This window comes from Euleptes europaea, chromosome 7 (genome assembly GCF_029931775.1).
Source record: "Euleptes europaea isolate rEulEur1 chromosome 7, rEulEur1.hap1, whole genome shotgun sequence".
NCBI lineage: Eukaryota > Metazoa > Chordata > Lepidosauria > Squamata > Sphaerodactylidae > Euleptes > Euleptes europaea.
In genome coordinates this window covers 25,351,873-25,369,755 of record NC_079318.1, presented here as the reverse complement: position 1 = coordinate 25,369,755, position 17,883 = coordinate 25,351,873, and the positions used below count along the sequence as shown (strand labels likewise).

The following is a 17,883-nucleotide window of genomic DNA, read 5'->3' as shown; positions in this document are numbered from 1 at the left end:
GACCTAGTCTGGAAATATTTTAATGGAGTTCCTCTACCTATGGGTAACGCAGGCATGTGTGCAAAATGCAAACACTGCAACAAAGAAATGCAAGGCCTGGTGGCCCAAATGAAACAACATCATGAGAAGTGCTGTTTATGTAGAAGCCCATGATTTACATATAGTCTTACTGACTAGTGATTTAAATCGTGATTTAAATCCGTTTGATTTAAATCAAATCCACCCTGATACAGGGTGTATTTAATTCAGCATTATTTTTAAAGTTTACAGATTTTCTTCTCTTTTTCTTACTCTTCTGAGAGGCAGTAATGCCACAAGAGGAGATGGGAGTTTGGAAAGAACTAAAACATAGCTGTGAAAGTTTACATTGGAGAGAGTTAGTGAGCAGCATGTCCTTCCATTCAACAGATACTCAAACTCAGACATATCAGCTGTGATAGTGAAGATGGAGCCTCCATCCTTTGAAGCTCTTGGGAATAGACAGACCTTTATTCTGATCCCTCATGGCAACTTCTAAGTTCTTTTTACAGGCCCAGAAAGGTTGTGGAAAGTTTATAAACTAATCTGGGTCTTCTGCAAGAAGAGTTGATTTTTATATGCCGACTTTCTCTACTTTTTTAAGGAGAATCAAACTGGCTTACAATCTCCTTCCCTTCCTCTCCCCACAACAGACACCTTGTGAGGTAGGTGAGGCTGAGAGAGTTCTGAAAAAACTGTGACTAGCACAAGGACACCCAGCTGGCTTCATGTATAGGAGTGGGGAAACCAACCCGGTTCACCAGATAAAAAGTCCGCTACTCATGTGGAGGAGTGAGGAATCAAACCCGGTTCTCCAGGTTAGAGTCTACTGCTCCTAACCACTACATCATGCTAGCAAGGCAAATAGAATAAAAAATTTCATATTAAAAGAAACTTAAAATCAGGAAACTTATTAAAAGACACTAACAGTGCAATCCTACGCAGAATTACACCTTTCTGAACTACTCTTTCTAAGGTTTAATGGATTTATAAAGATATAACTCTGTTTAGGATTGCACAGTTAAGGAAACAAAAATCTTCCATGATGGATTTTATTGCCATGGCTTTTGTACTAGTTTTGCCAGAAATTATTTCAAAAAATACCCAGAACAAAGAGACGTTTGACTTCTCATAACCAAGAGAGGCTCTGTCAGAGCTAACAGAAAAGGATCTGGTTAACCTTTGAGAGCAAGGGAAGCCCCAAACAATCTCTGCTTTATTATATTCTTGTGCATCATCTTTTGCTTCATTGAGAGCAAAGGTAGAACCAATGTAATACTTAATAACCAACCTTTGTGCACTTGAGACAGGTGGGTGTAAACAAAAATTTCATAATTCTTAACTGAATAGCACCAGAAAGGCTATCTAATCTCCGTTTATGTGGATTTGAATGGGATCTATTCATACCCCATATGGATTAAGTTTAGGCTATCATTGGCCTTTGTGGATTAAAAAGGAGTTCATGTTGGGCTGGAACTTTCTGTCCTTGGGTAGCTAAAACTGAAACATTTCATTCCCATCAAACTTCCAGCAACCTATGCACTAGAATCATAGTTTTGGAAGGGGCCATACAGGCCATCTAGTCCAACCCCCTGCTCGATGCATGATCAGCCTAAAGCATCCCTGACAAGTGTTTGTCCAGGTGCTGACTGAAGACTGCCAGTGAGAGAGAACTCACCACTTCCCTAGGCAGACGATTCCACCGCTAAACTACTTTTACTGTAAAAAAAAAAGTTTCCTAATATCCAGCCAGTACTTTTCCGCCCATAATTTCAACCCATTATTTTGAGTCCTATCCTCTGCTGCCAAAAGGAGGAGCTCCCTGCCCACCTCTAAGTGCCAGCCTGAAATTGCCTTTCCTCGTTGCCCTGCAATCTTGGAGGCATCACTCTGGTAATGGCAGGTCCAACATGAGCTGCAAGGATGGTGGCTGCCAAGAAGACAATAAGTTCCTAGAGTCCACCAACTCCAGGCTTCAGCTGGTTATGAAAAGTGGTAAATATGTTTTAGGGTACAAACAGACTCTGAAAATGATCCAGAAGAGCAAAGCCAATGTTGGTCATCCTTGTCAACAACTGTCTCACTCTGAGAAAATCAGAACTTTGAGTACTAAGCTATGTTGGCCAAAACTGGCATGCGCCACTTCAGCGGCAACAACATTGAATCCCCTGGGACAGAGGTCAGATACAGACTGGCCTGTAGTTTCCTGAGTCATCCCTCCTCCCTTTTTTTGAAGACCAGGATAACATTCACCCTCTTCCCGTCTTGTGGCCCATCTCTCATCCTCCAAGAGGTCTTGACAATGATGGACAAAGGCTATGCAAGCTCTCTAGAATGTTCTTTGAGCACTCTCGGGTGCACATTATCTGGCCCAGGGGATCTGTACTCATCTAACGCGGCCTGATGCTTCTCAACAACCTTTCTGTCCATGTCAACCAGCAGCCCTGACTTTTCTACTACCATCTCTAGAGAAGCCTGTTCACTTCAGGGGAAAAACTGGGGCAAAATAAGCATTAATCCATTCTGCTTTCTTTCTATCCTCAGTCAGAGTTTCTCCATTTTCACCCAACAGTGAACCTGTCACCTCTTATCCTGCATTTGCTCCTCACATATCTGAAGAAGCTTTTCTTGTTGTAGCGAGCCTCCCTGGTCAGCCTCAGCTCACACTAAGCTTTGGCCTCTCTGATGGTTGACCTATATGGTACCTAGTAACCCTCAGATATTCTTCTTTGGAGGTATGTCCTTCCATCCATTTCATGAACATTTCCTTTTTCTACCTTAGCTCATCATGGAGTTCTCTGTTCATCTACATTGGCTTCTTGGATCCCCTACGACGTTTTCATCTTGTTGGAATATTGATGGCTTGAGTTTGCAAGAGCTCTTGTTTTAGGAGCCCACCCTTCAGTCATTCCTTTCCCTTCCAGAGTTTTTGGCCATGGAATGAATCTCAGCATGCCTCTTGAGTTCATTAAAGTCTGCCCTACTAAAATCTAACATACATGTCTGGCTACAAACTTCCTTGGTCTCTCATAGCAAAAGGAATTCTAGGATGACATGGTCACTTCCCCCTAAGGACCCTACCACCTTCATCCCATCTACCAATTCTTTCTTGCCTGTAGGTTAACATTAAGTCGAGTATGGCCGAGCCCCTCGTAGCTTCCTCCACCATTTGAAACAGGAAGTTGTTAGCCAGGAAGTTGCATGATTGTGGATGCTTAGCAGTTAGTCTCCCAGTACACATCAGGGAAGTTGAAGTCACCCATAACTACCAGATCATGTTTGGATACACTGTCCAGCTGCTCAAGGAGGACAGCATCCACCTCCTCTCCCTGGTCAAGTGGCCTGCAGCAGACTTCAACCACAATATCATTTGTCCTTCCTTCCCTTACCCTCACCCAGATACTTTCCACTGGGCTGTCACCTGCCATCACAACTATTAGCAGACCTCATGGCTAAGCAAATGCAAGCATCTCTAGCCTTTACACTTAATTGTGTCCTGTCCTCTTGAATTCACATGACTTTTTATGAAAAAAGGCATACACTTCCATCTTCCATGGCTTCATAGTCCTCCACTTCTGCCTATGCATCCATGGCTAGCGCACCAAACTAATCATTTTTCTCTTCTCATCTGCTTGCATAAAATTAAAAAAAGAAATCAAGGCACCTCTGTTACCCAATCCTTATTTATACTTGGCCTGTTTTGCCCATTTCCAACCTAATCACACACACCCTTTACTGTTCAAAAACTTCATTTTGCCCTTGTTCTCTTTATTACATCCTCCGTCTATTTCTCTGCACCAACCAAGAACCAGCCATATTTGGAAAATGTTCAAGATTTGATAGATTTGATACCCCTTTATCTGGGGTAAAGACAGAGTAATCTGGTCACATGGCAACTAATTAATCTAAATGGCAACACAGTAATAGAAATGGCACATTTCTAAGAACTGACCGTGAAGGGCTGCTGTTTAAAATTTACCAGGCTTTTTTGTGACCTACAGTTTCATGTATTACCATTTTTGCACTACCATATAACTACACATGTGTATCCGGGTGCAACCTTATAAACAGGCCTGTGAGACCTAGTTTTAAGACCGTACTGTGCACTGAAGCTTGCTGAGAGACCCTGGACCAGTCACCCTCAGCTTAATCACAGGTGTGTAGTGAGGTAAAATGAGGAAAGAGAAATCATGCATTCTGGTCTACATGTCTTGAAGAAAGGGATAGAAACGTGCTAGAAAAAGATAAAAGGTAAGATTGGGTATGCAATTAAAAGCAGACACAATTTTAAAATAATGCTTTTGATTTGCAAATGTGAAATTGGTGTGTTAGTGGTACAGGAAGGTCCCATAATGTGCCTTGCCAGGGCCTCAAAATCCTAGCTATGTCACTGCACATGCTATGTGTCTACTGACATGAAAAAGTCATTGTTGCAACACCAACCATAACAGAGAACAATAATAGTGGATTTCATAGATATTCTGCTAAAGAAACACACAAAAAGATATTAACTTTGTCAAAGGAATACAGAAAGAGATGGGCATTGTCTCAACATGCAAAGCACAAAAAGAATTCCAGAGTAAATCAACAGGGAAACAATGAAGAAAACTAAGAGCATTTCTGTACTAGAAAAGAGATAAAGGTTTTTTAAAGGAAACATTCCAGTAAAATAGACTAATTGGGCCTAGGTGGAATAACATGAAAGTTTCCATCCCTTACTCTGAAACCAGTTAAAAAATTATTCCACCACAGCATGCTTCGCTCACCCAACTGTGGGTCACTCTCCACAAAGTATTTCTCCATTTGAAATGGAACTGGTCTTCTTTATGAAGTTTTCAAATGTGGCTGGTAGTACTATAAGCCTCACCAAGAACCCCTATCACCAACCCAAGGATTTGATATACCAGAGCAGGTAGAGAAAATGAATGGTTTCTCTACACATTGGTAACAAGTTATGGAAGTAAGCACCTTGGGCTGACAATGGATATAAGAATGGAATGAGCCATCTTAAAAATCTTTCCATAGCCCAAAATGGTACAGCATGATGATGTCCCCAAAAGCTGAACAACAGGAAACAAAAAATCAGCATCCTATAAATTAGTGTTTTTATCATGCATCACTAGCATGGCTAAATCAGGCCAAGCATAAACAGTAGTCCTGTCTGCATTAAACTGATCACACAATAAAGGCGTTTTGAAGTTCTAATAACCCATGTATGGAGAGGCAAATGATTCAGAAGAGAAGGCTGATCCAGCCCCTTCTTGTAATGAAAGAACAAGGGACGGCTATACAAGTTTTCTAAGAATACAACACAGCTGAGCACTGAAATGCTAGTAGATGCGTAAACTTTGCTGGAACCCACATGCAACTGGACTGGATTATCCTGCAACATAAGGTAAACAAAGAAGATTCTGACAGGCACACAAATGGTAGCAACTTGAAAATAACATGATGCCAATATTACTTTTTGGTTTTCAAACTCATAAATTTACTTGGCTTCAAGGAATCAGAGCTGTGCTGTGGCTTTTCCCTCTCCTACTGGGGAGGGGCTTTGGCTCAGTGGTAGAGCCTCTACTTGGCATAAAGAAGGCCCGTAGTTTAATCCCCAGCATCTCCACTTAAAAGGATCAGGCAGTAGGTGATGTGAAAGACCTCCACCTGAGACCCTGGAGAGCCCCTGCCTGTCTGAGTAGACAATACTGACCTTGATGGACCGATGACCTTTCAGTGTAAGGCAGCTTCATCTGGGCTTCATCTATCCAGGCCTCCCAAACATGTTTCTTTCATCTCATTCATTTCAAAAAGCAGAATAGTTTAAAATAACGTATAGAGCTTCTTGTGATTATAACATTTAAACATAATAGAGAAAGTACAAGTTGTGTTCCTAGCTTTCATTAAAAAAAAACCTGTTCAGTATCAAAATACTTACTGTTGCTCGACTTGAGGTCTCTGTGGAGGATAGGAACTATGGCTTTTTCATGAAGGTAGAGCATCCCACGAGCGATCTGTACCGCCCAGTTGACCAGCACATGAGGAGGTATGCGCCGGCCCCAATGGCTTCCACTTGTGATTGGGGAAGCCCCTGACAAAGCTCTATTGAGCGGTCCTCCCCTAGCAAACTCCATAACCAGGCAGAGGTTGGGCTCCTGCAAACAGATACCATGAAGCTCAATGATATTGGGATGTTTCAACATGGAGAACAATTTTGCTTCTTGCCGTACGCTTTCCGCTGTGGCCGTGATGTCCTCATCCGGGTCCTGCCGAGCTGCTTTCACTGCCACTTCCTGGCCCTTCCACATCGCTCTGTAAACTTTGCCAAAGCCCCCAACTCCAATGATCTCTTGCAGTTCCAGATACTGGAAGTCAATCTCTGCAAGAGAACCGAGATGGTCTTCACCGCCTGTAGAATGTCCATCACCCATTGTTAGACTCTGGGCTCGATGCCCAGACTTCTCCAATAATCCCAACTGGGGATGTTGATAACGTCCTGGCTGGTAAGTCACATAGTTGGCTGGGAAGATACCAAGGCGATGGCGGATTTTGCCTGCCCACCAGCCATCATCTCCAGAAACCGCAGCATCTTTAGAGAGAACTTCGACCACTTCTCCCCGCCGCAAGCTCAGCTCATCTTCTCCAGTGGCTTCATAGTCATACAGTACAGTCCAGAGAGGGCAAGAGGTGCCACTGGCCCCCAAAGCCCCTTCAGCCACTCCCTCGGGGATCAGAAAAGCCATGGTCACAGTGGTGGCCCGAAACACATCAGGTTCAGCCTCAGCATTGGAAGCTGTCAGGGAAGCTCCCTCGGAAAGGCTCTCCTCACTGCTTTAGGAGAATGTAAAGGTGGTGGTAGAGAAAGAGCGACACTGTGGATGAAGAAGGTGATGAAGAAGAGTTGGCTTTTATATGCCGACTTTCTCTACCACTTAAAGGAGAATCAAACCAGCTTACAATTACCTTCCCCTCCCCACAACAGACACCCTGGGAGGTGGGTGGGGCTGAGAGAGCGTGACTAGCCCAAGGTCACCCAGCTGGCTTCATGCAGAGGAGTGGGGAAATAAATCCAGTTCACCAGATTAGCCTCCGCCGCTCACGTGGAGGAGTGGGGAATCAAACCCGGTTCTTCAGATCAGAGTCCACTGCTCCAAACCACCGCTCTTCACCACCACACCAGCTCTCAGCGTGAAAGAAGCAGAAGCATAAGAGCACAGGAAAGATCGAGGCGAGGTCTCCAGAAGACGGGGGCAAGGGGTCACAGAAGCAAAGCAGAGAGGGAACAAAGGTTTGGGGTCCTGAGAAGCAGCAAACATAAAGGGGTGTGTGTGGGCTCAGGCCAAGGAGGAACCACAGAGGAAGTGGGGAGATCTAAGATAATGGCACCCAGAGGCAGAAAGAGCTAGGAATGATGCACAGAGGGGAGGAACGGGGGGGGGGGGAGAGTCAGAGAGAAAAACTTCCCAAGCTACACAAGAGATAGGAAAGGAGCGCCGGGAAATCCCAAGAGCAATACAAAAGTAAGTTGCAGCGGCTGGAGCAGGAGCAACTGGGCGGAGAAGCGTCAAGGTGGCGGCAAAGAGAGGGGGACCCTGTGGGTGCAGAAGGTGAAAGCAGCACGGGAAAGATGGAGGCGAGGTCTCCAGAAGACGGGGGGCAAGGGGTCACAGAAGCAGAGTAGAAAGAGAGGGGACAAAGGCTGGGGGTCCTGAGAGGCGCAAACATAAAGGGGGGTAGAAAAGGGCAAGAGTCCAGTAGCACCTTAAAGACTAACAAAAATATTTTCTGGTAGGGTGTGAGCTTTCGTGAGCCACAGCTCCCTTCTTCAGATAAAGGTTTTTTGTTTTTTTTCCTGCGCTCAGGCCAAGGAGGAAGCGGGGAGATTTAAGATAATGGAACCCAGAGGCAGAAAGAGATAGGGAGGGGAGGAAGAAAAAAAAGAGGGGAGGAAGAAAAAAGAGGGGAGGAAGAAAAAGAGTCCGAGAGAATAGAGGGGAGGAAGAAGATGGGGGGGAAAGAGTCAGAGAGAAAAACTTCCCAAGCTACAGAACAGATAGGAAAGGGGTGCCAGGAAAACCACAAGAGCGGTACAAAAGTGAGTTGTGGCGGCTGGAGCAGGAGCCACCGGGCGGAGAAGCGCGCAGCCAGCCCCGCGCTGGCAAAGAGGTCGACTGCTCAAGCCGCCGGCGCGGGATAGAAACTCCTCCGCGCAGGTGAGGCGGCGGCAGGAGCGCCGCGGAAGGCGACAGGTAAAGGGGGGCGCCGGCAACGGTCGCTGAGGAGCCCTCAGCCCCAGGCGGCGCGAGACACGTCCGCCGCCCCCGAGAAGCTCTCGGGCCGCCCGGATTGGCCGGCCCCGGGCACGTGACGCGGCCGCCCCGGCGCTGGGCGCGCGCAGGTGGCTCGCGCCGCCGGGCCCCCCCCCCTGCGGGCGGAAGTGCGGCGGGAGGGTTCTGGCGGTCCTCGCGCGCCCGTGGGCGGTTGGAAGGCGGCGAGCGGCTCGCCCCCTTTGGGAGAGCCCACGGACTGGAAAGCGGCGCCTTGTGCCTCTCTCGGGGCCGGGGCTACCATTGCAGCGCTGCCAGTCCGTTTTATTACGGCCAATTGGCCCGTTCCGTATGAAATTCAGAGATCTGCAGCATTCGCGCCCTGGCCTGAGTGGCCCAGGCTGGCCCGATCTCGTCAGATCTCAGAAGCTAAGCAGGGTCGGCCCTGGTTAGTATTTGGATGGGGGACCCCCAAGGAAGGCCAGGGTCAGGGCCGGATTTAGGTTTGTTGAGGCCCTAGGCTATTGAAGGGAATGGGGCCCTTTATATGTCCAGCTGTCCTTGGTCAACAACAAATTGTCGCTGTTTTTTTGTGTGTTGAATATATGCTATATGGTAATTTATGGACCTAATAGGTATCTGCCCTGACCTGGATGGCCCAGGCTAGCCTGATCTCGTCAGATCTGAGAAGCTAAGCAGGGTCGGCCCTGGTTAGTATTTGGATGGGAGACCACCAAGGAAGGCCAGGGTCAGGGCCGGATTTAGGTTTGTTGAGGCCCTAGGCTATTGAAGGGAATGGGGCCCTTTATATGTCCAGCTGTCCTTGGTCAACAACAAATTGTCGCTGTTCTTTTGTGTTGAATATATGCTATATGGTAATTTATGGACCTAATAGGTATCTGCCCTGACCTGGATGGCCCAGGCTAGCCTGAACTGGTCAGATCTTAGAAGCTAAGCAGGGTCAGCCCTGGTTAGTATTTGGATGGGAGACCACCAAGGAATACCAGGGTTGCTGTGCAGAGGAAGGCACTGGCAAACCACCTCTGTTAGTCTCCTGCCATGAAAACCCCCCAAAAGGGGTCGCCATAAGTCGGCTGCAACTTGAAGGCACTTTACACACAATAGGTATCTAAAACCATTTGCACATAACAAAATATGTATTTTATTAAAGTAATTGTTGAACTGAAATACAGTTACATCATAGGAGCTTACACAACACAAAACACTGTTGTTGTATGTAGGTTTTATTTTATTTGCTTTTTATCTTATATTTTGGAAATGTACATCCAGGGTTTTTTTTCCTTTAAATTTTTGGGGGCCCCAAGAGAGTGGGGCCCTAAGCTATAGCTTGTTTAGCTTATACGAAAATCTGGCCCAGGGTTGCTGTGCAGAGGAAGGCACTGGCAAACCACCCCTGTTAGTCTCTTGCCATGAAAACCCCAAAAGGGATCGCCATAAGTCGGCTGTGACTTGACGGCTCTTCACACACACACACGCACACAACATTCGCGCTTCCAACATCCAAAGAATACAAACCCGAGAACGAATACTAATAGTTAAAATTCAATAATATACATTAATAAACGAATACAAATACTATCCTTAATACACTATTTAGTAAAATCATGAGTCCCCCATTAAGAGCTGGAATAAAAGCATAAATCAGTTTGGCCTTCCTTGCCTTACACACCCATTGCAATGCTGATTCTATGAACTTAGGCAGTTCATGAGAGGGAGGGCATCTTGGCCATCTGAGCATGGAGTAGGGGTCACTGAGGGGGTGTGGGGGGGAGGTAGTTGTGAATTTCCTGCATTGGGCAGGGGGTTGGACTAGATGACCCTGGTGGTCCCTTCCAACTCTATGATTAAGGTGATTGACATAGGTTCCCCTAGGCAGGGCTTCTTAAACTTTTTCCACTTGCGACCCCTTTTCGCCCAGGAAATTTTTACGCAACCCTGGTTATGTGGGTACATAAAATAGGTATACAAATCAAACATTTACTGATAATAGATCAAATTTTTCTCGACCCCCCCCCCCATTCATTTACACTAGGGTTGCCAACCTCCAGGTACTGGAATAGATGTTTGGCAACAATATACAGAAGTCCTTAATACAATAGTTGATATTACCACCTTAAATAAAAACTTTCCATATATCCCTTTGGGTATTATGTCTTTTTTTACTACTTATGAGTGTTAAAGTCACATTCATTACAGAGAATCAGTACAGTCCTACATAAATAATACAGCAGGATACAAAATTTAAAGAATAAGAACATAAGCAATCCAACTAAGTATAATGTAAACAACCAGTGCAAGTCACCACAATTTACTCCATTGTAGTCATAAACCGCACAGTGTCAAATTTAAAGGGCTCCCACCGGAGTTCCTGTCGTCTTTGCTTGTCAGTTTCTCTCGGAGGTAAGAAAACTCACTTGCACTCTGCGTTATACTTGTGCAATTTGCACTTATCAACCTTACTTCAGGATGATAATTCTTCAAGCTTTTTTCAAGGAAATAGCAGAAATGAAGAGTATACGCGGTGAATATATAGTCCCGTGTTCGGGTAGTTAAGTCGGGTAGTTGTTAGGAGGACGTGCCTTCCGGATTTCCTACACGTTTCACAAAAGTTCCTTTTGTCAGCTCCTTACCCACTTATTAAGCTCTGCTTGCTCTAAAATAATAAATTGTAGCATCTATTATATATCCTTATTGATTTTTTACTTACTTATTTAATATATCCAGCCCAAGAAATTCCCCTTATTTAGTTGGTACATACCTAAAAGTCAGGCTCTAGCATTCCTCTCAATAGACCGTACCGGTTCACTTGAGTAGCCTTACTAACTGCAGGATGCAGATAGATATTAATAGCTTACAGGTATGGGATATCCATTAGGTGTTTTTACTCATCTTAAAGTGCACTTCACCTCTTTTATAGGTCATAGTCAATATATACATGATACCTTTTTAAAAATAATTTTTAGACCTTTCTATACAATTTTATAAGCATATTTTAAACTATGTTTTTAATCCAAATTTAAATAAAACATGATAGGTCGAACTCTGTATTTAACCCATGTGGAACCAGCGTTTTAAATAAAAAGATGAACTTCATTTCATTTTGTAACAAGATTCTTTGATCATCCTGCGTTTGGTAGGGGCGTGGTTTATGTACCCATAATACAAAAAATGATAAATCATCATTTTTATGCGATTTTCCCACCCAATGGTCTACTAATGGGGCGTCTTTTGTTCTTGCCCTTATGCGAGATAAGTGCTCCCCTATACAAAGCCTCACTGGTCTAATCGTGCTTCCAATGTACAAAAAATCACATTTGCATTTTATTGCATAAACAGCATGGTGTGTTCCACAGTTGCTAAACTGCTTGAGAGTGTATCTAAAATTAGTAGAAGATGCCCCTACTTCCTTCACAGGTAACCTGTACTTACAGAAAGAACAATGGCCACATTTATGATGCCCTTTGATATTGGGAAATTTCTTTGGTTGTAGTAAATCTGAGTGAATTAGGGTATTTTTCATAGCCTTGGCATTCCTAAGCCCAAAGACAGGTGGCAATTCACAGCCCGGGATGTCTTTTAATAAGTGCCAATGTTGGTATATAATTCTTTTAATTTGGAAGCTTAATGGGTTATGTTGCATAGATGCATATATTTTGTTTTCATTTTTGGGCTTATTTTTAGAAAACAATAAAGTTTGACGAATTGCATCTAATGCTTTCCTAAAGGTAGTATCTAGGGTATTTCTGGAATATCCCCTCTTTCGTAAGGTAGCTGCTGTATCTTTAGCTGCTTCCAAAAAATGTTCTACTTTGGTTGAATTTCTTTTCAGCCTGAGAAAATGGCTATATGGCAGATTTATTTTTAAATGCTTAGGGTGGAATGAATTAAAATGTAGTCCTGCATTGCAATCCGTTGGCTTCTGATAGGGTTTCACTTCAAGAGTGTTCCGGTTAAATTTATATATCTCTACATCCAAAAGAGCTATTTTCTCCTCATGCCATTGGCCAGTGAATTTAATATGCTCATCTACAGAGTTGAGCCAAGTCTGCAGTTCAAAGAAATGTTCCTTAGTGTCCACTAGTAATAACAAATCATCTAAATATCTACGGTAAAAAATTACATTGTTAAGAAAAAGGTCATGATGGTGTGTTTTTGCTCAAATTCACACATATACATATTGGCTATGGCCGGGGCGCAAGAGGCGCCCATAGCCACCCCTTTCACCTAGGAAAAAAATTGCTCATATCTGAAACAGTTTTTCTCTAGAATGATATCCAAAATGTTGAGTAGGGAATAAGTAGGAGGAGAAGGAGATGTTCTACTGTTTAGTTATTCTTCTATAATATTTCTAACCTCTGGAAGAGGGATGTTCGTATAAAGAGCTGTAATGTTCATCGTTGCTAAAATGCATTCTTGAGGGACTGGTAAATTTTCAACCTGACAAATTAGGTCCCTAGTGTCCTTAAGATAAGAATCTGTAGCCACAGCATATGGCTGCAAAAAATGATCCATATATTTGGCTAGTGGCTCTAGGGGTGATCCTATGGCTGATAAGATTGGACGACTGAAGGGGGAGTTAATACTTGTGAATTTTAGGGAGTGAATAAAAGACAGGCACTTTCTAGGCAGTCACACTTCTAGGGTGCAGACCTCAGAGGGGCCTAAGGGGCACAGTTTTAAATAGATTCGTTTCTTGGAAAAAAATGCAATTTTTATTTTTTATTTTAAGATAAGTACCACAAAAGTGCTATGGAAAATAATTATAACGTCTTATAAAAAGTTCTGAAGGAATGCATCAGGCTTTTATTTTTTCTACAAGACATCGGTTTTTGAAAATTGGTTAGCAATGGGGGGGGGGCACAAGTAGTTAGCCTTGCCTAGGGCGGAAAAAAGACTGGCACCGGCCCTGGCCCTCTGTAGCTTGTTTTCATGGGCACGTTGCTAAAATTGGGTTGGAGAAAAGACATTAGCTCCTTGATCGATCTTCCAGATAGGTTGCAGCAAAAAAACAACAACCTGTTTGCTGGTTCCAAAGCAAACAAACAGGCTGGGCTCTAGGGTTGCCAACCTCCAGGTACCAGCTGGTGATCTCCTGCTATTACAACTGATCTCCAGCCGATAGAGATCAGTTCACCTGGAGAAAATTGCCGCTTTGGCAATTGGACTCTATGGCATTGATGTTCCTCCCCTCCCCAAACCCCGCCCTCCTCAGGCTCCACCCCAAAAACCTCCCGCCGGTGGTGAACAGGGACCTGGCAACCCTACTGGGCACTTTCACACATGCTGAATAATGCACTTTCAATCCACTTTCAATGCACTTTGAAGCTGGATTTTATTGTATGAAATGGCAAAATCCACTTGCAAACGATCCTTAAAGCACATTGAAAGTGCATTACTCAGCATGTGTGAAAGTGCCCAGGGTCTTTATGATAAAGTCTGCTACCTATTATTTCAAGTCCAGATCCATGCAAGGGAGTATATTGGCTTGTAAAGGGGAAGGCCTGCCAACCACTGAAAAATCTTCTAAGATGTGAATGCCGCCAGCCATAATTATCTTTTGATTGAGACACTGTTATCTTGAGGTTTCTGGTTTCAGCTGCTCCTTACAGAGAAGCCTTGTCCAGGGCCTCCAGGGCAATACTAACAGGTAACTGGGCAGAACTGAATGGGTGCTTGAGGAGGAGGCATAAAGCTCAAGAGCTGGTGCTTCTGTGTAAACAACCGTTCACTTCTATGATGAAAATCATCTGAAATTGTAATGTTTGTGGACTTGCATTTGGGTTTTAGACTATTTGAGACCATCAGTCAAGTCTGATCTCTCTGTTCATTATCGGCCCACTGCTAAATAAATAGTATGATTGAATTTCTCTGGTAAGGTTTTTATTTGCATTTGTGGTTGTTTAGTCTCCTTACAATTACTTGATCAGTAATGAATGAAATCAGACAAGAGTAGGGTTGCCAACTTCCAGGTGGTCACAACAATATTATACTTGGACCACAAGTATGTAATGTGTACATATGCCTTACCTGTTAAAAACTTTACATGTGTACAAACCGGATTTACTTTTGAAATCAAATCATGCACGGATTGCAATTCAATTAATGTGATTTATGCCGTTCTTTGCCCGTGCCAACTTTTATACATAGGCAAGACCAATCGAGCCCTGAAATTAAGGATTGGTGAGCACAGGTCGCGGGTGCGCAATCTTGTAATGGAGGCTCCTATCGTTTCGCATTTTGTACAATTAAAACATAAGGACACGGATCTAAGGTTTTTTGCCTTATGGCAATATAAGAAAAGAAAGGTCTACTCCAGGGAAAACGTGGATAAAATTCTTAGTCAACAGGAAGCACACTTCATCACCATGATGAATACAGTAGCCCCTAATGGGTTAAACGTCACGTGTGACTACTCAGGATTTTTGTAAAACTACCTTTTGTGTTAATGAGCTGGAACGCCATTTATTCTGAAAGTCTCTGATTGTAATTATCCAGCATGATGCCTCAGAAACATTGATTGTAAAGCACCTGCTAGGATGCACTAAGACGTGAAAAGTTGTCGGTGAGTTAATTTATTGTTTATATAAATGTTCATGCATGACATTTTGTAATGATTAACCAACAACATTGTATCAATGATTTTCTTTAATGAATTGTAATAGACCTAAAAATTTCAAAAAGAAGGAATTTCAAAAAAGAAATTGATGAAGAAACTTCAATCAAGTGCAACAGGAATTTTGCAACGCTGAACAAAAACCTGCAAAAGGAAAAAGAATAATTTATTTTGATACTACTTATAATTTATGGGACAATATATATACACTAACTGAAGAAATATACTGTGAAACAGGATACTTACCGGACTCCTGTCTTGGTTGTATATGGTTCTTATACCTATTTTTTGGTTATTATTTGTTGTTGCCATTGGAAAAGTGTACAACACATTGGAAAAGTGTACAACACATATGGTTATTGTGAAGTAACAAAACCAGATAAAACTTAAGAAAGTTATCATATAGTTGTGAAGCAGTTGTGTTGTTGGTTTTTCTATATAATTTTCTTTAGCCATTGTGACTGCATATGCTTGACTAACTTCCAGGTGGTGGCTGGAGATCTCCTACTATTGCAACTGATCTCCAGGCAACAGAGATCAGTTCACCTGGGGAGAAAATGGCCTCTTTGGAAGGTGGACTCTATGGCATTATACCCCATTTAACTCCTTTCCCTCTCCAAACCCTGCCCTCCTCAGGTTCCATCTCCAAAATCTCCAAGTATTTCCCAACCCAGAGCAGACAACCCTAGACAGGTGTCCAGTGGTACCTTAAAGGCTATCAAAATTCATTCCATCAGAAACATTCGTGCCTTGTTGCTCAGCCTATACATCTGATGAATGTTAGTCTGTAAGGTGCTACTGGATTTCTGTTTGATTTTTCTGTAAAAGACTAGTAAATAATTTAATCTGGAATTCAGATCAGTACTAGTGACCTAGCATTTCAACCTCACAGAACAAAAAAGAAAGTAGAGGTCCTCCAGAAAACCAAAAAAAGTAGGGCAGAGCCAAGACCATCCAGAAGATCCAAAAGACAGGAATATCAAACAAAAGCTATCTGAAGTGTAAAAATCCCAGAAGGAAGGATATAATGAATATACTAAAACTAAAATTTAATTTTAACCAATCCATTTACTGTGGAGTAACATGGATCCATAATTTATATGAACATGTACAGTGAAATATACAGAATAGTACTGATGAGATCCATGATACAATATCGATTTGCAATTGATTTTCCAGATTACTATGAACATATAACTTCTTTTCAGTCTGGTATTATGACTTCCACCACTTGCACAGATTATCAAGTGGTTCTTGTTTTCTTCTCTAGAGTATGATTGTATGCACATGGTCCTTGGTTTTCATTCAGATGGAAGAAGATATCAGAAGAATATTAAAGTGAGCTTGTACCTAGGATCTTGTCAGTGTTATCCTGTATATTTCACTGTTTGTGTTCAAACAAATTGTGAGTCCATGTTACTCTATTGCAAATAGAGCTGGTAAAATTACATTTTAGTTTTGATTCATACTTCATCATATCCTTCCATCAGAGATTTTTACATTCCAGATAACTTTTGTTTGATATCCCTCCCGACCCTTTGGGATCTTCAGGATGGTTCTGGCTCTGCTCTTTCACTTTAATTTACCAAAAAATTGCAAGGTTAGGTTATAATTTCTGATGTTAAAATGTACACATGCCATACCACATAATTTCATGGTGAAAATTGATCACGAGGCACAGTTGTGTTACAAAATACTGTTTAAGAAGAATTCCTTTATAAAATCATTGTTTAAGCTGATTATTGGAACTTCGGAAGTATATTTCCCCCCCCTATACATCTCTCTGAAATCACAAGAATGTTTTCCTATAGCCCATTGACTAAGTTTGAAACTTACAAGATTCCATCAACTGACTTATTGGAAAGATGAATCTTGGCAAAGGAGGTAAGAGGGCGCTGGATTCTTCTGCTCTGGTGAAGAAACTATGCATAATATCCTACCCTGTCCCTGGGCTGTGGGTAGAAATAGGCAGCTCAGAAAAGGAAATAGAAGCTTACAAGAGAGCTTAGAAAATTGATGACACCCATATGACAGTGGTGAGTCAAAACAGGAGATACCATGGGTCACAGAATGAAAGGAAATTACTGTGGGAATAAAGAACTCATGAGGAACAACTATTCCAGGTGACATACAGAAAAATTATTTGATCACGCCCCCTAGTGGATATATTGTAAAGTACATACTCAAAATTTAGTCTGGGTTTTGCACTTCTTTTATTAAACTGTTATCTCTAGATACACTTTTATATCCAATATTAAAGCGGGTGGCTCATGCCAATTATGAAAGCAGAACAACCAAGTGAATCATAAAAAGATGGGAGTTTCTACATCTCTAGACTCCCTCCCTCCTGGATGGCAAAAATAATTTTGTAAGTTCACCAAAAGACAAATGCCTCCCCCCTCACTGAGCAGGCTTCCAGAGCCACAAGTACTGAGTCAGCAAAGGGAGCAGAACAGAAAGAGATGTGGAAATTGAGCTACTAAGCCCCTGAAACTGACAGAACTTGGGGATTTGGGATTTTTCATTCATTCCCCCATGATTACTTAAGGCCCCCCCATTTTTCCTCTAATAGCAAAATTCATGCTCAACTGTCTATCACCAAAGCAGAAAAAAGATCTCAAACTTCCTGTTTATCTTGGAATTAAGTAGCCTATAAATAAGCAGTGAAAGAGCTATTCGTAGAAAAGACAGGAGTTTCTGAATGCTCTGCAGAGTCCCCGGGAATACAGAAAAATATTCACTTCTAAATTTTTAAAAGGCCCTTCAAATAAGGCCTAATGAACACTTAGCTTTTTCAGGAATCTAAGGGCAGCTGCATGACAGTTAAAGGGGGGGGTAATTGACCTGTTCGCATTCCTAACAGCACTTGCTTGAATTTTGTTCTACTACTAACAGACTAGCATGGCTACCCACTTGAAATTATAGTAGATAGAGCGGAAGATCAAGAGAGTGGAGACCTGGGTTCAAATCCCC

The 17,883-nt window shown here is 42.7% G+C and overlaps 1 protein-coding gene across 1 annotated transcript in view; it reads right to left on the bottom strand.

Annotated features, from left to right (window-relative positions):
* Positions 1-6,775, bottom strand: part of MAP3K21 (mitogen-activated protein kinase kinase kinase 21) — a 53,609-nt gene extending 46,834 nt beyond the window's left edge. The window contains exon 1 of the mRNA XM_056852516.1: positions 5,948-6,775. Coding sequence (XP_056708494.1) covers positions 5,948-6,752 — 805 coding nt within the window. The 5' untranslated portion in view covers positions 6,753-6,775. The remainder of the gene's footprint in view (positions 1-5,947) is intronic.
* Positions 6,776-17,883: the final 11,108 nt, after the last annotated feature.